We start from the raw sequence: 21,740 nt of genomic DNA, 5'->3' as shown, positions 1-21,740 counted from the left end.
CTTTTACAGCACTCTTTCCTCCATTCCTAAGCTTCTTCAACAACCTCCAGAATATTTTGCCACCTTCTTGGTATTTATTTTTTATATTCTTGCCAAAGTCCTCCCATGACTTTTGTTTAGCTAGTTTTACACACTGTTTAGCTTTCTTACATTTGTCTCTGTATTCTGTAAGAGACAAAGCTGACTTATTTGCTAGGAACTTTTGATATGCTTTCTACTTTTCCTTCACTGCCTCTTTAACTTCCTGTGTCCACCAGGGAGTTCTGATTTTTTTATCCTTGCACACAATCTCACCACATGCCTCTCTGGCAGAATCAATCAATGTTTCCTTCAGAGTTTGCCACTGAATCTCCAAGGTTTGATTCCTGTTCTCAAACTCTTTCATTTTCTTTTCAATAATATTTCTGTATTTTAGTCTACAGTTCACATCTGAGAGCTGCTCAACTTTTATTCGCTTTAAAACTTTCTTACATGTTATTCTTTTCAATATGAAATTCAATTTTATCCTGCTCAAGACTAAATAGTGATCACTTCCAATTTCAAGTCCTCTGTACACTCTGGTGTCCTGCACCAGGGAGAAAACATCACTATCAACAATAACATAGTCAATGAGGCTTTTCTTATTCCTATCCTCTTCTCTCCATGTGAATTTGTGCACATTTTTATGTTGGAACATGGTGTTAGTAATAACCAGTCCATGTCCTGAGCAGAAATCCAACAGATATTTGCCATTATTATTAGCTTTGCTCTTTTCTCCAAATTTTCCCAAAATATTTTTGTATGTCTCACAATCATTTCCTACTCTACTATTTAGATTCCCAACAAGGACCAACTTTTCCTTTTTCATTGTGTCAGTTGCTTTTTCTAAAGCCTCAAAAAATTCCTCCACTTCTACCTTAGTAGAACCTTCTGTGGGACCATAGGCACAGATAAGTCTCATTGTCCAGTTCCCCATTCTCATATTTGCCCACATTACTCTACTTGAGACTGACTGCCATTCAAGAAGATTAGCCTCGTATTTTGTGTTGAATACTATGGCTACTCCTTCTTTTCCTTGATTGTCATTTCCTGAATATAACATTTTGTATTTATTGCTCAGAAAGATCTCACCAGTTTTGGTCTTTTTTGTTTCAGTCACCCCTATTATGTCGATCTGGTACTTATCTAATTCCTCAGCTAGCTCCATTTCTTTGCCATTCAGGCTTCTTACGTTGATAGTACCGATCTTTAACTCTGGTGATGTTGAGTTGGGGTTTGTTTTCAGATTTGTTCCAGTAGCTGACTTTTCGCTGTTCGCCCTGGTTCCCTGGCGAAAACAACGGGGGCCTTGTTTAACCGGGCGACGCCCCAGCCGGCATGAAATTTTGTCATGTTGTACCATCATTTTTTATTTTGGTTTAACCAATAAGAATACAATTTGATCGGCTAAATCCCAAATTGCCAGCCCATCCTCGTTCGCTCAGTATCAAAGTAGATACCCAACAGGGTGCACCACGAGAAGGTGAGGATTGGACATTAGGTCAGAAGCCCTGGTCGGTTCTCCGCATTCCTTTAAAGGCTATGTGGAGGTCTCCTCTCAGTTATACAGCTTTGACCCTTAATAAATACCCCATGGGTATTTATTTGATGTTTCAAAAAAAAAAAAAAAAAGGTTTTTGATATGATTGAAAACATCAATTCCAGTGGCTCACAAAATAAAAATTCTTCCAACATCTTTTTTCCTTAATGTATCGAACAAATACCAACAACTGACTGCAATTATCATCAGTTGACTCATCCAATTGAATACTCAATCTTAGAGGACTGGCTTTGATATCTTCTATTACTTGCAGTAAAATATCAACACTGAGATCTTGAATGTGCAATCGAATCACATCGTTTGATAACGGAATCTGCTGAATTTTCCTTTGTGCTTCAGAACCCAATACGATTTTTGCAATTTCAAGTGCACATGGTTTTACCAATTCCTCAGCTATTGTATGACCTTTTCTTTTCTTAGCACACAGATATGTCACTTGATAAGAAACTTCTAACAAGGACTTTTGAACTGCGGCAACATCCAATTTTGTGATAGTACCGCTGGTATCAAATCGTGTCTTCTTAGACTTCAAGATGTTAAGGGTATGTCCTGCAGATTGTTGAAATGCTCTAACAACTTTGATGGCTTAAGATTGGAGTTTAAAAAATATTCTGCAACATAAAATGCATTGTGGTCATTGCGTACCATCTTTTTCTGTTGTACAAGTGAATCCATAAGCAACATAATCGTCTTTCCATTGGCATTTTTTCGACATAACGAGGGTTACTACAATCTATAAAATAATAATTATAATTTTTCGAAATTTGCAGAAAACCTTTATGTAATCAATTGATTGGATCCGGTATGAGCTTTAGTCACTGATCAATGTTGGTAAATTAAAGAAATTTAGTATTCGTTTCTGCATCAAACCACCTCGTTAACGTTCGTACTCAGAGTATGTGAACACATGCGTGTATCAACCAGTTTCTTATTGTACTGCATGTGCTGAGGCAAAGGTAGAGAGGGTAGGAGTGGGGATCCCAAAAGTCGACGTAACGTTCGCTAGTTTCTCACAGACGGTAGTTTCCATCGAAAATTTAGAAACTTCGCTCACACCCCTGGAAATGCTTTCTCGCACCCCCAGGGGTGCACGCACCCCAGGTTAAGAACCACTGCACTAGAGAGTCTGATTTTGAACTGTTTGTGCAGATCAGTAGAAAATCAGATTATTTTTCTCTGTTTCTGAAGGAATTGATGGGTTACATATTTATTATTTTAATTATTTTTTAATGTGGCTCTCATCCATCAAAGCTTTTTGTAAATCTACAGTACATTTGTACCCATGAGTGGAATAAGGATTTTTTTTCTATTTCTATTAATTTTTTATATTTTTTTTGTATTTTTATTTTTAATATGGTCTGTAAACCATGCTCCAGACTAAATATAGAAATTTTTTCAAGTCACTTCATGTCTCCAATAAGTAGAGTAGTGGTCTTGCACTGGGTGATGAAATTCATTTCCCACCTAAACACAATCACAAATATCCATGGTCACAGCAAGATGCAAACTTGCAGCCTTTGGCTGCAAGTTTGCATCTTGCTGTTGCCAAATAATCACTTGGCAACTAAGTACAGAAGGTGTGGAATAGTTCCCTAATTTGCACAAAGTGGTAGTATGTTCAGAGGGATTTGTGCAATTCTGTGTCTACAGTAATGTTTAGAGTTTGTATTAATTTTATAATAAATCCAAAGGGACATACAGCAGCCTGTCATGTGTTATGTATATTTTCCCAACGTGGGCAGAAAATGCTTTCTCCATACCAGATGATCTAATTTTAATTTTGCTGCATAAAGCAAAGACAGTTGTTGTGAGTAAAATGAGAGTGATCATATGCTTTAATATAAAGATTAGGAAGGAGCAGGTGATATTCAGAATATCACCATCAGAGCATACTGTCTCAGGCAGGAGCTTAAACTTGTGACCCATAGAAGAATCTTGACTAGATAAATGCTTGGTAGAGAGAAAGCAAAAAACCATCAGTCTGCACCCCAGAAGGTGCAAGAAAAGTGAAGAATTTACATTGCTCTCCAGCACTAAACAGCTCTTGCAAATAATGTATGTGGTGTAAGAATGTCAGTTTTTTTGTCAAGTACAAGTCCCAAGAAGTTTGTCACTGTTGCAACTAGGATTATTATTAGTCCCAGTCGTAGCTCTGGATAATGATGAGACTAAATTTGCAGCAAAAGGGCACACAAATGGTCTTCTGTGGTGAAACCACAGAAGACCATTTGTGTGCACTTTTGCTGAACCTGAAACCACTTGCAATGCCATGGTAGAAAGGTGGTCTATGGCTTGATGCAACTGTTTTTCTGTGACAATATTGTAAGAATGGAGAGAGAGAGATTCCCACTCATACTTGAAAGATTCAGTTAGACAAACTGTTTCCAATGAAAAGGGGAAGATTATCCTCTAACAACAAAGCTATATAGCTATTTCAGTAGGCTGAACCTCCAAGTAGTGCCATTTTTTCCATGTCAAAGGAAACTGATACCAGGTGCTCATTTTTAAGAAAAAAATCTTTGATAGATGTTTCCAGTCAAATAAAATGATCTAGTCTTCAATGATGTTTTCAGAAACAGATTGTGTCTTGGAAAAAAGTAAAAGTGTATTACTTCCCTAGAAACCATAAAATATAACTAACCACGCTCTTACACAACTTCCACAGATGACACTTAGTTCTTTATTTATCATATATTGAAAAATTTCCTTCACATCGATTTTATAAAACTCCTTTAATATCTTATAAGTTTCTATTATGTCTCCTCTATTCTATCAACTAAATTCTGTAGCCCACACACCTTCAACCCATCCTCATAGGGAGCATACCACAAACTTGTCACCAGCTTGATCACTTATCTCTGAATCCTCTCTATCACCTCCTGATCTTCAAGAAACCCAGTGATGAAATCTCTATCATGCATGCTAGTTTATATTTGCATGTTGGAAATTAGATATCATGATGAGGCCAAATCACAGCCTTATGAAGAAGGATAATAACTTCCCTATCTTTCCATGTTGTCATGTTTTTCACCATTCAAGTAATCCTTTGAATAATTTTACTAACTTTTGCAATATGCCCTTTGAACTTAAACTCTTTGTCTGATTATCCTCAAGTCCTCAGAATCATCAATGTGATGCACAGTATGTAACCTTTTCAACCCAAAATGCATAAACCTTACATTTTGCAACATTAAATTGACAATCATTATCCTTCAGTCACAATGCCAATTTATTTAAATCATCCTGCAAGATATCTACATCACTTTTATCAACTACTGCCCTTCCCAGTTTTGCATCATCAGCAAACAACTGAATACCCCCCCAATTGTTCCCTATAGCATTGAAAGACAAATAAAATAGTGCCCTAGTACAGAGCCCCGATGTACTTCACTAGTCACCATTATTCTCCTAGATTCCACTCCACCATATACGACTCCTGGGTGTCCAATTGTCAGCAACTTACTTATTACTCAACAAAACACAACATTACTACAACATTTATTACTCAACAAACACAACATTACTACAACATTTATTACTCAACAAATTTCATAGTATCTTATGATTCCAAACTGTCACTATAGTATGCTAATGCACTTATCTTCCTCTCTCTCTAGTGCATGCATCTCATTGTCCTATCACTCTCCATGTAAAGATTTACTCTTTAATTTCTTACTTTACTGCACTTTTACTTGATTTCCACTGAAGGATCTTTATGCTCTTCTTGCCTCCTACTATCTAATAAAAAAACTCTTCTTTCAGAAGAGTTTCTTATAAACTTCTCAGCTACTAATGTATCTCTATCGTGCATGCTAGTTTATATTTGCATGTTGGAAATAAGATATCATTTAACTTTTCATAAAAGAAACAATATGCATTAGTTTACTAAATTATATCATTATTAACACCAGATCTCCATGGAGTCAAATGGCTCATCATGGGAGGTACATACTGTCACACACACACAAAGCTCATCGAACAATGATTTAAACTCATTCAGTGTCTCTGCATTCATCACACTCTCAGGCAATACATTCCACTGAAGCACTCTCCAAAGAACCTTCTTACTTCTATGCTCACACTCCTTACACAATTTCCAAGGGTGGCTGTTTCTCTACATCTGTCTTCTGTTGTATGAAAAATTTCTTCCACATTAATCTGGTAACAACCTCTTACCAACATATATGTTTCAATCATATTTCCTCCCAAGCAAAACATTTGTCAGCGTACACCTTACACATAACACGATAAACTACTTATACCAATGTCAAGGTCAGAAGATTCTTAAGTTTTTTCGGAAGTATCTTTGCTAAGGTACTTCTGAGAAGGTAAATAAATTGTGTTACACTAATCTCTACATAAATTGCATAATTTATTTGCACTATGATGCAAACTATGAGTGTTCCCATCAACAAGCTCAGTCAGTTTCCATGAAGCCTTTTGGCTGGAAAGACCTGGGTTTGAATCCCATCTAGGATGCAAAGAACATTTATCAGGGCTTTTCAACTGAAGGTAAGTTTACCTGTCTCATATGGAAGTGGCAGGGTTTGCAACCAATTAGTCAGGAGAACACATAATTTATGTACAAAAATACATATTTAGACATAACCATCTTGTTCTAAAAATTATGATTATGAAAGCCAATCCTGGAAGGTCACGAGTTTTAAGGTTCTGCAAGTACTGTGGATTTTGATGTTATTATGATGCAAACTCTATAAGCAAACTGAAGTAACATCGTATTAGGAATTATTTTTCAGAATTTCATGCCAGCTGGGGCAATGCTTGCTAAACAAGGCTTCCCTGTCTCCCCCCCACCACCACCACCAAGGAACCAGGGTGAAGTCAGCTACTGGAACAAACCCTAAAACACACCCTAATTCAAAATCAGCAGAGTTCAATTTGGTATGGAACTAGCAGAAGAATTAGATATGATGTACTAGATCGACATAATAGGCTTGACTGAAAATAGAAGACAAGAACAGGTAGGATCTTTTTAAGCAGACTGAAGTTTTTTCACTTGGCTATGCTACCAATTATATATTTGGTTTAATCCTTTATCCAAGTGTAAGCAAACAAAGTTTGCGCCTGAAGTATTTTCAGGACTGGGGCAACTCGTGGTAAAGGTGGTATAAGTTCTCATCACTTGCCTTGGTATCTCCCATAATGCAAAGCGCATCTCCTTGCAGGCATGTATACTGCTATGCATTAAGGGAAGGGCCACTACCCAGGCTGATTTTGACTTTCATTGAGGTCTTATCAGTGGGAGTCAGACCCAGAGGTGGTGATACTAAGGGTGAAAGTAATGGAGAAGTCATATTTACCTATACTAGTTGCCAAAAGGTGTCATACCTTATTATTAAAATTCTCTGAATTAGAGATAAGCTGATCAAGTCCTGAAAACACTTCAGGCACAAACTTTGTTTGCTTACACTTGGATAAAGGATTAAACAAAATATATAATCTTTTTAAGCAACAAATTCAAATTGTTATATTCAGGCAATAATAATCAGGGAAAAGGAGTAATTATAGTATTCAACACTAAATACAATGATAATCTTTTTGAATGGCAGGCAATATCAAGTAAAATGATGTGAGCAAATATCAGAATGGGGAACTGGACAATGAGGCATATTTGTGCCCACAGAAAGTTTTAATAAGTAAGAAATGGAGGAATTTTTCAAAGCATTAGAGAAGGCAGCTGACACAATGAAAAAGGAAAATTTGGTCCTTGTTGGAGATCTAAACAGCAGAGTAGTAAATGATTACCAAATATATAGAAATACACTGCTTGGAAAGAAGTCAACAGACACCTCCATGGGCAAGATGCATCATGCCATATTATGAGTCATGTGTTTGTAGCCAGAATAAATTGGAGGAATATGATGCTCCCAAGTCAATTGTTATATTCTTTCCGGCTGCACCTTTGTTATAATCGTGTCTTTAGTTCTTTATGTTCTATCTTAATCCTTGTCGTACTAACTAAGCCTGAAATCTCTAACTTATCTCTCTCTCTCTCTGGGGCTGCTTCTCTATTCGGAACTCTAACAAAATTTATTTATTTTAGCTGCGCCAGCCAGAGTCCTAGTACAGAAGAATTCTTGTACAAAGAAACTTTCCAGAGTTTAAGTATTACCTAATCTTATTAAAGTATTAAGTTCCTATAGAAACTTCAACATTGCAGTCATGGCCTAAACTTTCTAAACTTTCTTTAATTCCCCCTTATTCACAGGTTCGAACTTTAGTGAGTGGTAATTTCAATCTCATGCTCAGACAAACTCACTTACATAGAAAAAACATGTTTATTAATTATCAAAAATTCATGCAATAAACTTTTTCATATCAAAGTATGTCATATCAGAATTCTAATTCATTAGCTGAGCTATAAGGAACACATTAATTATCTAAACACTCTAATTTTACACCTATAGATTAAGTAAGCACATATTCATCATGAAATAGTAATTCAGAATTCTAAGTAAAACTTGCTAACAAAGATCAATTCACATTCAACTAAGTGTTGCATACTCTCAGGCTTTTAGACTACTAGTCCAATATGATTAACACGTTACTGAGCACAAAAGTCACTTAAAAGTTCTCTTTCTTCTCAATTAGAAATCTGTTCTCCTTTTGCCCCAATAATAATCGTTACAAGAATAAGGAATTTACTGTACATTACGAGTGTCCTGAGAGGATATCACGCTTCTTTTTGTCAGATGTCTTTCTGCTTTATCGAGTCGCGTCCACGTGGAAGTTACGCTGATCGACGAAAATCGCCATTCCTTGTATTTTGCCGTATAAACGCTCGTCTACTGGATCGATATCGTCATCTCAGCTGTCCTTTTTGGGGAACTTATTTCGCTGTTTCGCATTGGTAAACTTTTACCGATGGCCCTAGTTGGTGTCTGCCGTCAGCTCACGTATAGCATGCCCGACTCCTTCAGCTAGCAACTGGGAAGAAGATTACTTCCCACGCCGTCGATCGGTCAGCGCTCTGCTTGTCCACACGAGAAAACAGGAACAGAAAAAACGGGGGGTTCAACCCTGAGTGAACTCGCTTTTTATTCTTCTTTTTAGCGCCCTCTTTTCGTAATGGTGGGTTTTAATTATGGTAACATTGATTGGAAGGAGAGGACACATGTGAGGAAGGAAATGGATTTTATTCAATTATTAAGGGATACCTATCTGAGACAGCATGTAATTGAAAATACTAGGGGTGGGAGAGTGCTTGACCTGGTAATAGCATCTCACAATTTGACTGTAATATGACAATGTTGCCACCTATTGGTGAGAGTGATCATAAGGTCTTGACCTGGGAGGTGGCTAAAGGTGTGGAATTTGTGATTAAGACAGGGTATATGTGGAATTACCGTGCTGGCAAGTATGACAAGCTTAGGAGATTGCTTAGATCAGTGCCATGGCTTGTACAACTGCAAGGGCTGGACGTCGATAGAGCATGGGAAGTGGTCAAGGAGCATTTACAGGAGGTTATGGCTGATTGTATACCTAGGGTCCGAATAGTAAAACAAATAGGGGTTAAATGGATGAACTGTGGAGGGAATTTAAAGAAAGTGGTGAACTGCAGGTACACGAACAGTATAAAGTGCAGACCAGAAGGGTAACGAGTGTGGTAAAAACAGCAAAAGCCGATTATGAAAGGAAACTAGCTATGCAAGCAAAAGAGAATCCCAAACAGTTCTTTCAATATGCTGCAAGCAAGAAAAAAAAAACTGTACATGGCAAAATGATTTTAAGGAATGACGATGGTAAGGAGGTCACTGAACCAGTCGATATAAGGGAGTTACTGAGCGCGCACTTTGCAAAAGTATATCATCCAGGTGGTGACATTGAAAAAATGAAGGAGCCATTAGTTTATACGGGAATTGTGATGAATGAAGTGGAGGTGAATAGTCTATTATAGAACCTTAATTTGAATACATCTGTGGCATTGGATGGTATACTGGCACGGGTCTTGCATGAAGCGGCTAAGGAATTATCAGTGCCCTTGATCATGTTGTTTAATCTGAGTCTCGAGTCTGGTTTAGTCCCGAAGGCGTGGAAAGAGGGGAAAATAGTTTCACTGCATAAAGGAGGATCCAAGACTATGATTGCAAATTACCGACCGATCAGCATATCAGGAGTCATTGTCAAGGTCTTGGAGAAAATAGTCAAGAGAAAAATACAGGAATGGATTGATGAAAATGAGATACTGTACAGGGGACAGCATGGCTTTGTGAAGGGTAGATCATGCTTCAGTAACTTGCTCAAGTTTTATAACAAGGTGACGGCTGAACTGGATAAGGGAAATGGGTTTACAGTGATACTGCTGGACCTGGCAAAAGCATTTGACAGGATACCACATGGCATTCTAATCCGTAAACTACAACATATGGGAATGGATATAGGGTTGGTGAGATGGATAGGTGGGTGGTTGATGGAGAGATATCAAAGAGTGGTTTATTCAGGAGTGGAGTCCAAAAGACGGTCCGTGACTAGTGGGGTGCCACAGGGTTCTGTTCTTGGACCACTGCTGTTTAATCTGTTCATTAACGATATACGGAAAGGTCTAAGTGGAACAGTTCATTTGTTCACTGATGAGGCAAAGTTGGGGAGGGCGATAGTGAATGCAGAAGATGTCAAAGTCTTGCAGGATGACTTAGATAGATTGGAGTTCTGGGCTAAGGAGAATGGATGTCAATTTAATGTGACAAAATGGAAGGTTATGCATTTTGGGGTGAAAAGATTAGCAGCAGTATACCACATGGGTGGAACTGTACTCCAAGAGATTGATGAGGCCAGGGACTTGGGAGTGTTGGTGGATAGTGAGATGAAGTTTAGGGGGCACATTGCGAAAGTAGCTAAATCAGCTCATCAACTCATTTGGTTGTTGAACAATATCTTAACGAGCAGAGACAAGCAAGTTATTGTACCTCTGTACTGAGCCTTGATAAGACCTTATCTTGACTACTGTGCCCAGATTTGGTCACCTCGGTTCCTTCTTGATGGGGAGGAGGTTGAGAGGATCCAGAGGCGAGTGACTAAGATGATAGCAAGTCTATGGAATGAACCATATGAGAACAGGTTGAAGATTTGTGGGTTGCAGAAACTGGTTGATAGGCGGAAAAGGGGAGATATGATTGAGACATTCAAATTGCTAAAAGGATTCTATAAGATTAATTCAGAGGATATTTTTGAGATCAGGACTGGTGGTGGGAGAACTAGGGGACACCTATGGAAGCCGGGCAAGAGTGTGGTTAGCAGTGGTGTTAGAGCTGGGTTCTTTACTTTTAGAGTGGTAAATGAGTGGAATAAGCTGCCAGAGTCTGTTGTGGTGCTATGACAGTGAGCGAGTTCAAGGCAAGGTATGATAGATACTGTGAGAATGTCATATAGTTGGGTGGACATGATGTTTAGGGCCTCCCTCGATGAGTCTAAGGACTCCTGGAGTAGCCTGAAAATAATAATAATAATAGTAATGAAGGATCTCTCACTGTGCTCGCCTATTTGTCCCTACGCAATTGCATCACACTTCTGCTCCTTGAAGAGCGCTCATTTCGCCGAACGTGAGTTCAGCATGCCTTCCATGAACGCTTCCGTTGTGCCGTGACGTCATCATAGGCAGTTAGCTAGCAACCTTTGAAACTTTGTTTCCATTTAGATTTACATTCTTATATAGTATAATTTAGACACCAATAATTTTAACAATATAATTCTATTTTGACATACAATTTTCTCCTCAACTTTACTTCTTTCTAAGGTAATTGTAACAGGTTTTCTTTTATATTTTTCTTAATTAACCAATAGTGCAAGCATTTCTAGCTCAGAATTTTGTTTCTTGTTAAATCTTGAATGAATGACTTTTTTGTTGAAAGAGTCCCTATTCAAGGGGACTCTTTCAACAATGAGAAGGGAACTGGTACAGTTTGAAATAGATGTTGTGATAGGATGCTAGCAGCAAGCGAATCTGTTCGGCAAATTGTTGACAAATTGGGTCATTCCAGGTCAACAATCTGTGATATCATACTGAGATGGAAGCATAGGGAATCAACTGCAAGTGTTACCTGCAGACCCACCATACTCACTAAACATGACCAAAGGGTGCTACATAGAATAATATGTAAAATCACATTCGTTAGCTGACACACAGAATGCAGTTATGGGCATTGACTGGACCAAGAATCTGCAGAAAAGCATTCAGAACTGAGGATCACAACATATGGGATACCAAGGTAGGACTGCAATATACAAGCCCCACATTTCCCTAACTAACATGCAGCATCATCTTTAGTGGTGCAAAGAGCATGTACAATGGAGCGTCGAAACTTGGAAAACTGTTATGGAGTGACAAATCATGCTATACCCTCTATCGAGGGTGTAGCATGATTTGTCATGCCATTTGTATCTCAAATACAAATCATATTTGAATGAAAGTGCTATTAAATCTGATTTCAAAATTAGAGTAATACTTCTAAATAAATATAGTACAAATGGCAAATGCCTGGTGAATATCTCATATAATGAGATATTCACCAGGAATATCTCGTGAATATAAAATCCTTGATCCCAACTATGAAATTCGGTGGTGGTGTGATGGTATGGGTCCTATTTTTTCTGGTTAAGCCTGGGACCTCTGTTTGTGAGGCCATGAACATTGAACTCTTAGAGGTATCTGAACATTCTGGACAAGCAATTCCTCCTACTTTGTGGAGTTTCTAAGGAACTAACCATTGTCTTTTTCAGAAAAACAATGCATTGTGTCATAAGGCTGCTGCTGTAAATGCATGGTTTGGGGACATGAATGCCACCACACTTCACTGGGTATATCAAAAGTTCCTAGCAAGTAGATCAGCTTGTGCTCTTATACAGAAAAAATGTAAGAAAGTGAAGCACTGTGTAAAACTAGCTAAACAAAAGTCATGGGAAGACTTTGGTAAGAACATAGAAAATAAATATCAGGAAGGAGACAAAATATTCTAAAATATGTCCCACAAGAATCCAGGACCTCATTACATGCTACAGGAAAAATGGTCTAAAATTCCCATTGACTAAACTGAAGAAAGTAATCACCGTGAAAGAAGGTCCTACATGCTATTAAAGTGGGTGCCATAGCTGTTTGTTGCTTACACCATGGTGTCTGTTAACTTCTTTTCAAGCAGTGTATTTTGGGAAAATTTGGAGAAAAGAGCAAAGATAATAATAATAATGGCAAGTGTCTGCTGCATTTCTGTTCAGGATGCAGACTAGTTATTACTAACAATATGTTCCAACATAAAAATATGCACAAATTCACATGGAGAGAAATGCAAGAAATAAAAAGTCTCACTGACTATGTTATAGTTGATGGCAATGTTTTCTTACTAGTTTAGGCCATGAGAGTATGTGATCACTATTTAGATTTGAGCAGGATAAAATGGAATTACATTGAAAAGAAGAGTGTGTAAGAAAGTTTTAAAACAAATCAAATTTGAGCAGCTTTCAGAGGTTAACTATAGACTCAAATACACAACATATTATTATTATTATTATTACTATTATTACGGGCAACTCCAGGGAGTCATTAGACTCATCGAGGGAGGCCCCAAATCATATTCATCACAACTATTTGACATTCATACAGTATCCATCATACCTCGCCTTAAACTCATTCACTGTCACAGCATCCACCACAGACTCGGGGAGCGCATTCCACTCATTCACTCTAAAAGTAAAGAACCCAGCTCTAACACCTTTACTAACCACACTTTTGCCCAGTTTCCATGGATGTCCCCTAGTCCTCCCACAACCAGCCCTGTTCTCAAAAATATCTTCTGAATTAATTTTATAGAAACCCTTCAGTAATTTGAATGTCTCAATCATATCTCCCCTCCTCCGCCTATCAACCAATTTTTGCAACCCACAAATCCTCAACCTGTTCTCATACGGTTCATTCCACAGACCTGCTATCATCTTGGTCACTCGCCTCTGGATCCTCTCCACCTCCTCCCCATCAAGAAGAAACCTAGGTGACCAAATCTGAGCACAGTAGTCTAGATGGGGTCTTATCAAGGCTCGATACAGAGGAACAATAACCTGCTTGTCTCTGCTTGTCAACGTATTCTTCAGCAACTAAGTGATTTGATGAGCTGTTTTGGTCACTTTTGCAATGTGTCCCCTAAATTTCAATTCCTTATCTACCAACACTCCTAAATCTCGTGCCTCATCAATTTCCTGGAGCACGGTTCCACCAATGCAGTAAACTGCCGCCAATCTTTTCACCCCAAAATGCATAACCTTACATTTTGCCACATTAAACTGACATCCATTCTCCTTAGCCCAGACCTCCAATCTATCCAAATCATCCTGCAAAATTTTGACGTCATCTGCATTCACTATTGCCCTACCCAACTTCGCATCATCCGCAAACAAATGAACTGTTCCTCTCAGATCATTTCCTATATCATTTATGAACAAATTAAACAGCAGTGGTCCAAGAACAGATCCTTGTGGCACACCACTAGTCACAGGCTGTCTTGTGGACTCTACTCCCGAGTAAACCACTCTCTGATATCTCTCCGTCAACCACCCTCCTATCCATCTCACCAACCCTATGTCCATTCCCAACATAATTCATGAAAAAAATGAAAGAGTTTGAAAACAAGAACTAGACTTAGGAGATTCATTGGCAAACCCTGAAGAAAGCATTGATTCAGCCCAAAAAGTATGTGGTGAGGTTGTCTGTAAGGATTAAAAATAAAAAATAAAAATAAATAATAATTCGAACTCTATGGTGGACTAAGGAAGTTAAAGAGGCAGTCAAAGAAAAGAAGAAAGTATATCAAAAGTTCCTAGAAAGTAGATCAGTTGTGCTCTTATACAGAAAAAAAAATATAAGAAAGTGAAGCACTGTGTAAAACTAGCTAAACAAAAGTCATGGGAAGACTTTGGTAAGAACATAGAAAATAAATATCAGGAAGGAGACAAAATATTCTAAAATATTCTAGAGGCTATTGAAAAAGCTTAGAAATGGAGGAAAGAGGATCATAAAAGGAATCAGACATGATAAAGGGGACAAGAAAACTGAAGATAAAGATATTCTAGATGTACGGAATAATTATGTTGAAAGATTGCTAAATGAAACAAGCAGAGTTAGCATGGTGGTAGAACACACTCAACGGGAACGCAGTCAGGAATACAAAGCATATCTGAAGTAGAAAAAAGCCATCAAAAATATGAAATATGGAAAGACAGAAGGAGTAGATGAAATTTGAACAGAAACATCAAATATAGAGGTATAAAAGTTTTATAGTGGCTGCACTACATATTCAGGAAGTCTGGTCATAGGGTCAAATTCCAGATGATTTTTTATAAAGCACTAATAGTGCCAATCTATAAAAAGGGAAATAAAACTGAATGAGAATTAGAGGTATTTCCCTACTGAGTGTTCCTGGTAAGATTTATGCAAGTATACTTGAGAGAGAATTAAGAAATATTAACGAAGAGAAGCCTGGTGAAGAACAAGCTGGATTCAGGCCAAATAGAGGTTGTCAGATTAAATTTTCATTTTAAGACAAATAGCTGAGAAATCATGGGAATATATCAAGGATATCGATTTAAGTTTCATAGATCAGGAAAAGGCATATGACAAGGTGCCAAGAGAAAAGTTGTTCGAAATGCTACAGTTATGTGGTGTAAATGGGACATTAAATCAAGCAATATATAGTCTCTATTAAACTGTAACTCAGCAATTAGAAATGAAGGAGGTACACAGAAAGATGGTTTGATGTTAAATCAGGTGTACAACAAGAGTGCACATTATCTTCACTGTTATTCATTATCTACAGTAAATGGATCACATTATGAATGAAAGTGCTATTAAATCTGATTTCAAAATTGGAGATGTTAATCTCAGCTCTTTACTTTATCCATGATGTAATACTTCTAAATAAATATAGTACAAATCTGGAAGATTAAATTGAATAACTGTTGTAATAAATTTGGCATGAAAATCAGCAATAAAAATTAAAAAAAAAAACAATGAAAATATGCAGAAAAAATGAAAATAACAACTGTATCCTGGGTGAACCTATAGAACAAGTAGAGCATTTCAGCTATTTAGGTATAATTTTTAGTGAAGATGGTAAATTAATATGGAAATGGACAACAGAATTAGTAAATCTGGTTTGGTAGGAAGTCAGCTGAATAAATTTATATGGAATAAGAAACAAATTAGTCAAAACACTAAATTAGCTGTATACAAGACAATGTTCAAACCAATTTGAATTTAGGGATTTGTGAGCTGGGTTAGAAATAAAATCCTTGATCAAAGTCTGGAGATCACAGATATGAGAGGTCTGAGAAAGATTGGTGGAGGACAATGAACAGTCAGCATCAATGGCAGTATCATATTTAAAATGAGGATATTAGAAAGAACTTTTCATTGTAATCATTTAGGAATGTGTTAGCAGAGATAATCTCAGATAATATGGTCACTTAAACAGAATATGAAAGGAACGAGCAAAACAAGCATTCTTTAATAGGTTGGCAGGAAAAAGACCCAGAAGACAAAAATATAAGATTTGATAATGCTGGAGTCTTGACAGATAAAAGATTAATTTGGAGGAAAATTTTTGATAGGAAGTTAGTACTGATGTAACTTTTTCATGTAGTACTAATATAATTTCCTGCACACTCGAGGATATGTATCTGGAATTTTTGATGATGATAAATCTAGTAAACATCTTCAGGGCCTTTGAAATGAATAACTGGATAATTGCCATAACATATTTTTGGTATAAAAATTAGAAATTAAAAAAAAAAAAAAGAAACTATGAAAACATAGTTTGTCTCTTTTTGCTTATTCTATAATCTATTTCCATATTTAATATGTCAAGATAACAAATTAAATATGGAAACAAATTACAGAATAAGCAAAGCCAGTTGAATAAATCTATCTGAGAAACAAGTTATTTAAAAAAGTAACTCACAATATACAAGGGCAGATCAGTTTTAACTGATGAATCTTGGAAATCATATTTAGAAATAAGAGTTGATCAAGGACTGAAGATTACAAATATGAGAGATCTGAGATAAATCAAACAGAATCAATGTTAGAGTGATATTTTCAGAGTTACTTTTTGACTCTTAAACCAGAATCTTTTGAGAAAAAGAATTTGGTAACCCTATTTATTTCTATTAGGGAGTTTTTACGTATACCACCTACAAAAGATTGTAAACTGATATGTATGAGTGAACAGAAAGGGATCGGATAAACAGAATTCCCTTCTGAAGATCTAAAAGTACTTTTTTTTAAGTTGCTTCCAACCTTCAACAAGCAGGATCATGGTCTCACACAAGTGACAAAAATTGTCTACCACCTAAAGAAAGAAAGAATTTCACACCTGACACAGGGAATAAAATTCCCTATCAGAGTAACCATGCAACTAAACCTAGATATAACATTTATCAAATAAAAGATGTTATACCTATCAAAATGTAAATTTCTCAAAATAGTTTGATTCAAGCAAATGTTTTTTCATACATTCTAAAATGAATTAAATTTTTTAGCCTCACAATATGATAATACAATATTAGTTTGGATTAGTAACTGTAAAATTATCATACCTTCTAGACATTGTTCTACTCTTTTCAAATTTTTTAGCACAACTGAAAGATCCCGTGTGAGGTTTCCATCTCCTGAGCTGTCTATTTTTTTCTCTACCACTTGAGGTAAAATTTCATTAATAACCATCCAGTTATCACTACCTTCTGGAAATATTGCTCTGAAATAAAATATTTTAAGATATAGTTCACATCAAGATATTGGCATTATTCTTGCTAAATTTAATAAAATGAAGGTGACTGTGTAGCTTTATGGAAATGTTTTTGGTACCATAATATTGGGCTGCCAAAAGAAATATTGTTATATGTTTGATGAATTGTTTGTCGACTTGTTTCTAGCAGAGTAGAGGGATCCTTTGGTCAAAGTTGACGAACTATTTCCAGAATAAGCAAAGGTCTTTATTCAGCCTGTTCCCAAGTTAGTTCAGTCTCATGGAAACAGACCTAAATAAGGAAATAGTACAATTGCATGTTATCCTTCACAAAACAAAGTGTGAAATCAAAGAAGTTGCAGAAGCAGTAAGAGATTAGCAGGACTGAGATGGGAAAGAAGCAGGTGGCCCAAGGTAAAAATTGAATCATGTAAAAGAAAAAACAAGATAAGAAGAAAATTATATACAAAAACTCTATGACCAGAGGAGTACTTAACGAAAGTAAAACCAAATCATGTTTCCCTGGAGCAAAAATTAATGATAGTAATCATGCCATCCAGATGCAAAAAGGTAAGGCAAAAGAACTAGTTGTCTCAGTCAGCACTAATGATTTGAGAGGAGAAAAGTATTCTACGAGGAAGGATGTGAAGAAGCTGTTGGATGAAGCAAAAACGAAGCGCAAGAAGGTGAAGATTGTAAGTCTCCTACCATGCTATGAAAGATGCAAATTGAGGAGGAGAGCACTGATACAGCAAACGGAGGACAGCAAACGAATCAATATACAGGTTGTGCAGACCCATGGTCTGAGTTTGATGGAAAGAGGATTTGTATAATGCTGACAGACTACACCTAAATGGTGTTGGTGTTAGGTATCCAGAGAAAGTTTTCTTCACCGAGCATGTTGAAGCACAAATTCAGGAAAACTTAATTAGTGTGGATGCAAGCAAATGTGTGTGAAGGTATCCATGAGACAAGTGAATGTGAGAATGATCAACAAGAGCAGATAGTCTTTCAAACAAAAATATTGTACAGGGTAGTTAATTCAGGAAGTAAAGGTGGTTGGGAGCCTAAAGGGATGCTGTAGTTTCTACAGTATATACTATACTAATGCCAGAAGTATTAGGAACAAGAGTGAGGTTTTTTGGCATTGGTTAGTGCAACTTTGGCAAAAGTTAGTCATTAGTGAGACTTGCTTAACAGCAGATGATGTAGTTACAGAGATAGAATGTGAAGCATTTAGTATATTAAGATAGAATGGGGGGGGGGTGACTGCTGATGAATTGCAGCCAAAAAGAATAGGAAACAGCTGGGAGATGGTTGTTCATTTCAGGTAGTCTGGTGTGAGATCAAGGCCAATAAGACAAAATATATGGTTGGTTGCTGCTACAGACCAGAGGGGTTCCAGGGATGATCTGGAAGATACGTATCAGCAAATTAGTATGAAGATAAACAATCAACATCCCAGTTTACCTTGGAAAAGTAAAACAACAACAGTCTCCCATTCTTAGATACTCTGATTACATGCCAGCTTGACAGATCCTTAGCATTCTTAGTTTACAGGTAGATACATTCACAAGCAGTCACACCACCTACCCTGGCAACAATATGGAATTATAAAAACCCTATATAACAGGGAAAAATTAATTAGTTCGGATAACAGTGCCTTAACCACTGAATTTGACCATATCCATAACATTTTCTTAGCCAATGGCTACAATCCCCAGAAAATCCAAAAAATATTAAAACCATGTACCCCCCCCCTGTCAAAGCAGAGATTACTCAAAATTTATTCCCATTCCATATATCAGGGGCACATCCAAAAAATTAACAAAAAATCTTAAGAAAATATGACCTTACTAGTTACAGACCACATAAGAAATTGGCATCTCTTATCCACTCCACGAAAGACCAGCCGCATTCCTTAGACCTACTAGGGGCATACCAGGTTCCTTGGAAAAGTAAAACAACCATTGTCTTTGACCCCCCTCCCCCCCAAAGGATACACTGGAATTCATTGAATCTGACTCAGCTCTAAAAATCTCAACAAATTGGGTGTATATTTTTCCCCCCATTTTTTTTGATAAACTTTTAGTTGGGTATTTGTTGCTTTTTTGATTTTTGTGGTTGGCTATTTAAATTGTTGTTATTATTATTTTTGGAACTGTTTTATGTAAGAGATTTTCTGTGATCCACAGCAAAACTGTGTTTAAGTTGTCCCTCACTATATGCAATGGGATTGGAGGGAGGGACACACACACAAACATACTGCCATACAGAGATAATTCGTGTGGTTGACAGTTCCCTTTGCATACCACCATACTCAAACTCCCTCCAGACATGAACTGGCAAAGTTGTAGCAAGATTTATTGCTAGCTAATCAGGAAGCTTCAGATTTATAACTATCAGGCTTGTGCTATCTAGCACAAGCCTGATAGTTATGTTTTACTGCCATACCACTGTTTTACTGCCATACCACTGAATTAGAGAAAGATTTGGGCTCCCTGCAATATATTGGCATATTCTTGAAGGGTGTCTCCTGCACAATAAGTGAGAAGAAAGGGAGGACAGAAGCTGGAACCTTGCTCTGAACACCAACCATGGTTTGCAATAAACAAACCTACCTTTAGCTCTTATATACAGCAAGATCCTACACATCATCAAAATCTTGCTGAAGAGAGCTCATGTTATTTTCTCCAACTTTCTTCTTAAAAGCCTCTCCCATGAAGCTTCAGTCTGTACAAAAAAAATTCCATACCCAGTTTACTAACATTCAGTCTTAATATAAATATAATATAAATAGCAATATAAATTATGTGCATAGTCACCACCTATGGTTATCCAAACTAGACATATTGTTGCTAACGGAACCTCAGCTGCACAAACTGCATCTTACACAGCTGGTTATAAAATAAGAATTTTCATTCTCTTAGATTAAATATAATGAATTAAATTCAAGAAATCTGAAGCCTTCTTTAGACTATTATTTTTAAAGTTTTAATAATTATGCTATCATCAGCTATCATTTGTGAAGAGAAAAAAATAATTGATAGTATGAATTTTGTAACAGCAGATGTTTTCCTTGCATTTAGTCTGTCTATAAATACATAGCATTTAGAGGACAGGAGAGGAAGCTTAAAAAGATACATATGCTGGTCAGTGTTCCTTAAAACTGATTTGGTTGCCCCTTCTAAGCATGATATCCAGACCAGTACTTAAGTCACGTATGGATGATTTGGTGCTTACACCTCATACTTGAATGGCAGTGTAGGATGCAATGGTCATAATAGTCTCAATAATGGCTGTCTTAATGCTTCCATTCTAGTGACCTTGTTACCAGAGCAATCTAATGTCACAGTATTTAACTCTGGAAGAAGACCAGGGGTGATATGGGATAAGCATTAATTGGTAGCGTGTAGGAACTCTGCCTTGGTCATCACTGCAGGAATTGGAAGAGAACAGCAATGCCAGTAAGCCAGCCTTATCTTTGGATGATGTCAATATATACCATCTAGATACAAGAAAGGTGGAAACATGGATGTGCAAAAATTGCATCCAATGGCCTTTGCAAGAGACCAGAAGGCTTAACTGCTATTTGGACAGGAGGTAAGTTTGCAGCATTTGGTTCTTCCAAAAACAGATCTGGATTTTTTTATATTTTTTTACAGCTGTTGTGAGGTTTGACATAAGCAAGGTGTGCAGCTAGAGTTTGGTATTGAGCTACTCGTGGTGTGCTTTTTTTTTTTTTTGTATTAAATTTAGAGGGCACATAGCAAAAGTGCTCAAGAGGCAAGTGACCAAGATGATAGCAGGTCTATGGAATGAACCTTATGAGAGCAGACTCAAGATTTGTGGTTTACAGAAATTTGTTGATAGGCAGAAAAGGGTGATATGATTGAGACATACAAATTACTGAATGGTTTTTACAAAATTAATACAGAGGAAATTTTTCCGAACAGGTCTGGTGGTGGGAAAACTAGGAGGGCCATCCTTGGAAACTGAGCAAGAGTAGTTAGAAGGGTGTTAGAACTAGATTTTTTGCTTGGAAAGTGGTGAATGAGTGGAATAGGTTGCCAGTCTGTTGTGAATGCCATGACTATGAATGATTTCAAAGCAAAGTACTATGATAAAAACTGTGCAAATGTTGGATAGTGCTTGGAATGATGTTTAGGGCCTCTCTCAATGAGTCTAAGGATTCCATGGAGTAGTTCCTAATAATAATATTGCATTAACACACATGTTCAAGAACCAAGGCTTGGACAGTGGTTGGGAATTTTGGGCAGAATGAAGGCCTTCATTCCTGTGAGGATGATTTTTGTTATTCAGTCCGAGCATATTTTTGAATCAGAAAAACAGAAGCAGTAGTTGAACCATGAAAAGGGAGGGGAGAGAAAAAGTCATGAAGGTCATCCCATTTG

The 21,740-nt window shown here is 37.0% G+C and overlaps 1 protein-coding gene across 1 annotated transcript in view; it reads right to left on the bottom strand.

Annotated features, from left to right (window-relative positions):
• Positions 1 to 21,740, bottom strand: part of LOC150097755 (uncharacterized) — a 52,607-nt gene that overhangs the window by 6,934 nt on the left and 23,933 nt on the right. Inside the window, exon 4 of the mRNA XM_090406982.1 lies at positions 17,177 to 17,334. Within this exon, the coding sequence (XP_090263108.1) occupies positions 17,177 to 17,334 (158 nt within the window). The remainder of the gene's footprint in view (positions 1 to 17,176; positions 17,335 to 21,740) is intronic.

This window comes from Typopeltis vanoorti, chromosome 17 (assembly GCF_054136105.1).
Source record: "Typopeltis vanoorti isolate ZY-2024b chromosome 17, IOZ_Tvanoo_1.0, whole genome shotgun sequence".
NCBI lineage: Eukaryota > Metazoa > Arthropoda > Arachnida > Uropygi > Thelyphonidae > Typopeltis > Typopeltis vanoorti.
Note: the sequence above shows the minus strand (reverse complement) of the source record. Positions and strands in the feature narration are given on the sequence as shown.